The 6,175-nt window shown below is 34.4% G+C and overlaps 1 protein-coding gene across 2 annotated transcripts in view; it reads left to right on the top strand.

Moving 5' to 3' along the window:
• LOC117624881 (ras-related protein RABC1) overlaps window positions 1-5,611 on the top strand; it is a 7,091-nt gene extending 1,480 nt beyond the window's left edge. Inside the window, exons 1-6 of one of the 2 annotated variants that reach the window (XM_034356379.1) lie at window positions 39-337; window positions 492-560; window positions 1,374-1,439; window positions 4,196-4,317; window positions 4,850-4,978; window positions 5,245-5,523. In XM_034356379.1, the coding sequence (XP_034212270.1) occupies window positions 202-337; window positions 492-560; window positions 1,374-1,439; window positions 4,196-4,317; window positions 4,850-4,978; window positions 5,245-5,355 (633 nt within the window). In that variant the 5' untranslated portion in view covers window positions 39-201 and the 3' untranslated portion in view covers window positions 5,356-5,523. Of the gene's footprint in view, window positions 1-38; window positions 338-491; window positions 561-1,373; window positions 1,440-4,195; window positions 4,318-4,849; window positions 4,979-5,244 lie in introns of those variants that run through there. The other variant, XM_034356378.1, reaches the window with a different exon arrangement.
• The last annotated feature ends 564 nt before the right edge of the window (window positions 5,612-6,175 follow it).

Raw genomic sequence — 6,175 nt, forward strand, 5'->3', positions numbered from 1 at the left:
AATTTATTAAATCAAAAAAAGTGGCATTTGTTAGTATCGAGTATAGAGAGAGGGAAGGAAAAGTTCCGAGTTATGAGCAAACTCGGTGGGAGTGTTGGAATTACGGTTGTGTCCTTGGTTTCGTTGCAAGAGTTTGTTGTTGGATAGATCTTGGCGTTGCGTTGAAATTTGAAATCTTGGATGTGAAATTGATTTTGAGAAATGGAATGGGGTTCGAATCAAGCGGAGTTCGATTACTTGTTCAAGCTGTTGATGATTGGGGACTCGGGGGTTGGTAAGAGCAGTCTCCTCCTCAGTTTCACATCCGATTCCTTCGAAGACCTTTCTCCTACCATCGGTTTGCATCTCCTTTCTCTCTCTCTCTCTCTCTCTCTCTCTCTCTCTCTCTCTCTCTCATTTTCCTTTCAATTTCATCATATTCTCTTTCACATTCTTGAAATTGAAATTGTATGTTTTCCCAATTTTTTCTTTTCATTTTTTGGTGGGTGTAGGTGTTGATTTTAAGGTGAAATATGTTACTATTGGAGGCAAAAAGCTCAAGCTTGCAATTTGGGATACGGGTAATCCCAAATCACCGCTCATCTTCAAATTTCTGACATTTTTTAGATTTTACAGTTTTTAGTGCTTGCTCTTATGTGATTAGATCATTTTGGAAGTTTTGATTACCCAAAATTGTATGATAAATTCCGGAAATGTGGGATCGTTAACGAAAACAAAAAGGATTGAATTAAATACAAAATATAGTTTCTGAAGGATTTTTGTTATTGTTTGTGATTGCCTGTTAATCATTTCCTCTTGTTGCTTGGAGTGTTTTAACCAAACGAAACTAGTTTTCTTATGTGCATTCAAGTTTCTGTTTTTTCCCCTGGCTTTTAATTTTTGTTATGTTTTTTGTTTATAGTGGTTTTCCTCTGAACTCAAATTGTTTAAGTGCTCACGTGCAACTACATGTGTTTCCAATTATTTCCAGTTGGGAATGAATCAGAAGACTTCTTCTGCGTTAACATTTAATATGAATGGTAGGATTCCGATTCAGCTCTGCTGAATTGAAGTTTGAGAAATTTCTGCAGTCATGCCAATGCTATGATTTGCCTTTAAACATTCTTTTACAAATCTATGTTTGGCTTTTGGCTTGTATGCTTCTTGACATTGAGTCTTATTCCATGAGATCATCTTGTCATCATTGTATGGATAAGCTATTCATGACCTTGGATATTGTTCACTGCTTCTTTTGCTAGGAATTCATTTTTCTTGTAAATTGTTTTATTTTTTATTTTTTTATAGGTAAGCTATCCTTCACCAATTTTCTCTTTTTGTAAAGAGGAGGGCTTGGACTGCCATTTCTAACAGGTTCTAAATGTTTATAAACTCAGCTGGTCAAGAGAGATTTCGAACGTTGACAAGTTCATATTACAGAGGTGCACAAGGAATCATTATGGGTAAGCGTTACATACATCTGTTTTATATTATTCTTACAAGTGAAATTGCAGGTAATGACTTATTGCAAAGTTGTGATAGGATGCTGCCTTTTCTCTTTAGTTTTGCTCTTTATTTATATTTTTAGAGGATAGATCCTTTGAAATATTGAATTATACAAAAACTTTTGGAAGAGGAATTGTAGTAGCTACCCCGTGATGAATTTGATAGCATGTTAAAAAACAAAGGGCATTCACTTATTTGGGATTTATGATTAAATCAGTGTGTTTTGGTTCTATAGACGTGGGAGAAGCCTGCCATGTAGCATATTTTTTGGCTTAAGAATCACATTTTAAATGTTTAAGTGCTATTCTTCTTGTTGTGTTGTATACAATTATGAACTTCTATGGGTATTTATGTGTGCTCAGAGTAAGTCGGAATTGTTTGAGGTGTATGGGATTTACAAATAATGTGCTTGTATACTACAGAACAAAAGCACAGACTTGATTATAATATGGCTTAATTATGTTCATGCCCCCCCAAATCTTTGAACTTACTTTACCTCCCTAAAATTCATCTTTGTGTCTATCTTTTCCCAGTTTTTTCAACTCTCTATCAAAAGAATCCGTTAGGCCTCTTGACGAGGCAGGAGTGGGCCCATTTTTAGTTCATGTGAAACCAAGTTGGCGCCATGCAGACCAAAAAATAATAAAAATATTGGCACCACAGTTTTTTATTTTTTTAACTTCTTTTCAAGTCCAACTGAATTTTTCATTCTTTAATATTGTTAAAAGATAAAAGAAAATTTTATTATTCTTTGGTCCACGTGATTAAAACCTCACTTTCGTGCGAGGGAAAAAAGGGTCCACTCATGCCATGTCAACAAGGCTTAATGGGTTTTTTTTGAAAAAGTTGACAAAATGTGGCAAAGTGATTTTTATTTTTTATTTTTTATTTTTTATTTTTAGTGATGCTAACTGAGGCAAAGTGAACTTCAGGGTGTGAAGTGAGAATCAGGTGATAGTTTTTGCGAGAAAAGATTTGGGGAAAAAGAAAGTTTCAGAGTTGCTTAATTTTCAAGAAATTAGAGAAATTAAAAAAAAAAAAACTTAAAAGACATTTAATGTTTCTAAGATGCATAAATTGATTCTATATAATATTTGACATTAACTCTTAGGTTGACCCTTTGACTGGTTGGTTTTGTTATTTATTTTTATTTACTGACACTTCCATGGACTTGTCATTACATTACCATGGATTATTCTTGCACTTCAAAAGAGGATATAACTTTTTCACCAAGCAATTGTAGCTATTGTGTAATTTCGCCTCTCTGAAAGGAACTTGACCTTCTCCAGTTTGTTAGTGGACGAGAATAGAATCATCTTCCTCAATGTGTTTAAGAACATTACTAGTTGTCCTCTTGAGTTTCATGAGAGACTGTAGGCCCAAGCTTAAACACATAGTTCCCGTATATAATGAAATATACCATAATAGTGCACCTTCTAATGACATAACCATGGTTGGCCCATTAGACTTTGACACACGTTTACCTTGTACATTATCAACTAATCCTCCAATAGAATAGGTTACCTGATTGATGTAAGTCGACATTTGTATCACTTACCAATACTACTTTGTACATATTTGGATGAGGCTCAGTAGGCGAAGAGTACTGTTGTTGTCTGTATGGACTAGAGTGTTTGATTAATATTGCTCTATCACCAATCTTCCTCTTTGCATTCCTTTTGCGTAGTCAGAAGAGCATTAAATAAGGTTGCCCTTCATAACCACAATGAGAATTCCTTGTTATCATCACCTTCTTGTGTCAAGCACAGCAATGTCTCTTGCTACTCGGGGTTGACAAAGAGAATGTGAGCTTACTTATCCGCAAAAGCCACCTATCAATTTGGAGATTGTGCTGAAAAATGTCCGGAGCTTGTTTTATCCAACATTGTCCGTTTAGTTTTAGTTTTAGTTTAGAAATAAAGCTGAAGTTACTATGTGCACTCCTATCACCAAATGGTTGGTAGAATAAGTGAAACCACCATATGATTTGTCAATTAGTTTTCCTTTGCTTGCATTTGTAATGGACTTCTCATTTCTGACATTATTTCGAATGGACTCTCATGGAAGCTCTCTTTTTATAGTCTTCTTCTGTTGGATAATCAATCTGAACAACATCAGTCATAGTGTAAATACAACTAGCTGCTAAACCTGAAGAATATGAGAAATTAATATTTTATGATACAAACAAATCCAGGCCCCTTCAATAATCTGAATTGTCTACTTTTGAAGTCTCCATTCATAGATCATTGTTCTAAAAATTAGCCAAAAATCATTAGTTCATCTAACGATGATCAAATAAGTAGACGAACATAATTCAAATGGTCAACTGTTTTCCATTTTGGATAAATTTTTGCAAGGATGATCTTTGTTTGTAGACATAGAAAATAGATGGTTCACATTCTTGAATTACAGTGCAGAACTAGGGATCCCCATTTTTTCATTTTCGAATTGCCTTAACTTATTTAGGAAGTGACTGGCTTTTCGTTTCCTTGCGACTTGTCTTAAAATCTAAGATTGGACTCTTGAATAGAAACACCTGTTGTCCTGTGAGTTGAAATAGGACAGGCAGATGACTTCCCATGAGTAGTTGAAATACTTATGAGAAAATAATTATGTGTCAGCAGATAAAGTATAAAGTTATTTGTTACTTGCTAGGCCTCTGATTCAGGAATTCTTTATGTTAAGTACTCATTTGGTTTTGAAACTCTAACAGTTTATGATGTAACAAGGCGAGAAACATTTACAAACCTTTGTGATGTATGGGCCAAGGAAATAGAACTCTATTCAACAAATCAGGACTGCATCAAGATGCTTGTTGGGAACAAAGTTGATAAGGTATTTCACTATTCCAATTTAAATTTCTCGGGAGATGTTTATTGTTTTTAATAATTTTTGGAGGAATTACACTACAAGCATTCATATGTGCTCTGTCTGTATGTATTTACATATTCAAGAGCTGAGATGCGAAGGGTTTGGAGTCATTTCTTATATCACTTCTGTATGCTCGTATTAAAATATTAATTTTTAGAAGCCCCTTGCAGAACGTGCAAATTTCAAGACATGATTCTGTACTGCAAGAATTTAAATAAGATTTTCAGGATACCTCTAATTATGATTTTAAATTCAGTGGATTTTTTTCCTTCAATTTTTGAGATTCTGTCTCGTGCTGCTGCTAAGGATGCCCTATTTTGTACTTTCGAGCTCCGTCCACTTGTTAGACAGACACTAGGCATTTAACTGAATGAACACAAGAAACATTACTGGTCAAGTTAATCACCAAATTCTAGATGGCCTTGAATCAGTATACTATTTTTGTTAGGTACCTTTTGAGATTTTGATATTGACTCAGATCATCCTTATTTTTCAGGAAAGTGATAGGGTTGTGACAAAGAAAGAGGGAATAAATTTCGCCAGGGAATCTGGATGTCTCTTTATTGAATGTAGTGCTAAAACTCGAGTTAATGTGCAGCAGTGCTTTGAAGAGCTTGTTTTAAAGGTTTGGAAACCTTTTAACTGTTCTTATCTCATTTATTGTGTCTGCACCAATCTATGGAACTTGTGTATTGAGAAAGTTTGTGGAATAAAAGAAAACATCACTGTTTGCATAGCGACATATAATAATGTCAAGACAACATTGATAAAACTTGGTCAAAGAATTGCATTAGATTAATTTAGACATAGGTTGAATACTTAATAATATACTAACAAAACAAAATTAGAGCACCAAATGACGGCACGATAACTGCAATCATATATATGCAGATTCTGGATACTCCCAGTCTCTTAGCTGAGGGTTCAAAAGGGGTGAAGAAGAACAACATCTTTAAGGAGAAACCGCCACAGTCAGATGCATCCACAAGCAGCTGTTGCTGAAGTTGATACCTCTTGTATCAAACTTCTGGCATTTAAGATATTTAACTACCAGAAAATTGGTTCCTTTTTTTTTCCTAAAAGGAATTATTCTCATTGTATTCATGTTTTATATGAACTGCAAATTACTTGTAAAATATAAATTATGCGATTTCTGCCCTTTCCTGCCCTTTCCTTTTGCTTTCTGTGGGACTAATCTGTTGTGTACAAACACAATTACAATTAATGTAGTGGTGGAGGCCTGGAAGAATTACTGATATAACACAATTCATTTCAGCTGATTTATCAGGTGCTTTGCACAGAAAGGGGGTTGGGACACCAACACTTGATACTGTTTCAAAGCTTAAACATGTAGTTATTTATATATTTTTGGTCACTGGGGTTTAGCTCAAAATCAAATTTGGTCACTTAACAAATCAAGTCCAATGTCCAACTCCATCAGTTTCATTAATTAAAAAATATTTAATATTAATTAAGAACAATTAACTTTAATATTTAAAAATATATATATATATATTTAAAAAGAAAATTAATAAGATTAAAATTTAAATTTAAAAAAAAAGGTTAAATAACCAGCCGTTCCTCCGCCTTCGTCTCCCCCTGTCATCTCTCCCTCTGTTCTCTCTCACACCGGAGGAGGAGAACGAAGAAGGTTGTTAATTGTTGCTTAATCGTGGAATAAGAGGATGGAAATTGGTGGGTATGAATCGGATTAGGAGGATAGAGAGATGAAGAATGAGATTTACACTCTCAGCCCCTCAAATCTCAAAATCCCACAAACTATCAAAACCAAAAAGTCCAGAGAACAAACACAAAGCAGAAA

Source organism: Prunus dulcis, chromosome 4 (assembly GCF_902201215.1).
Source record: "Prunus dulcis chromosome 4, ALMONDv2, whole genome shotgun sequence".
In the NCBI taxonomy this organism is placed as follows: Eukaryota; Viridiplantae; Streptophyta; class Magnoliopsida; order Rosales; family Rosaceae; genus Prunus; species Prunus dulcis.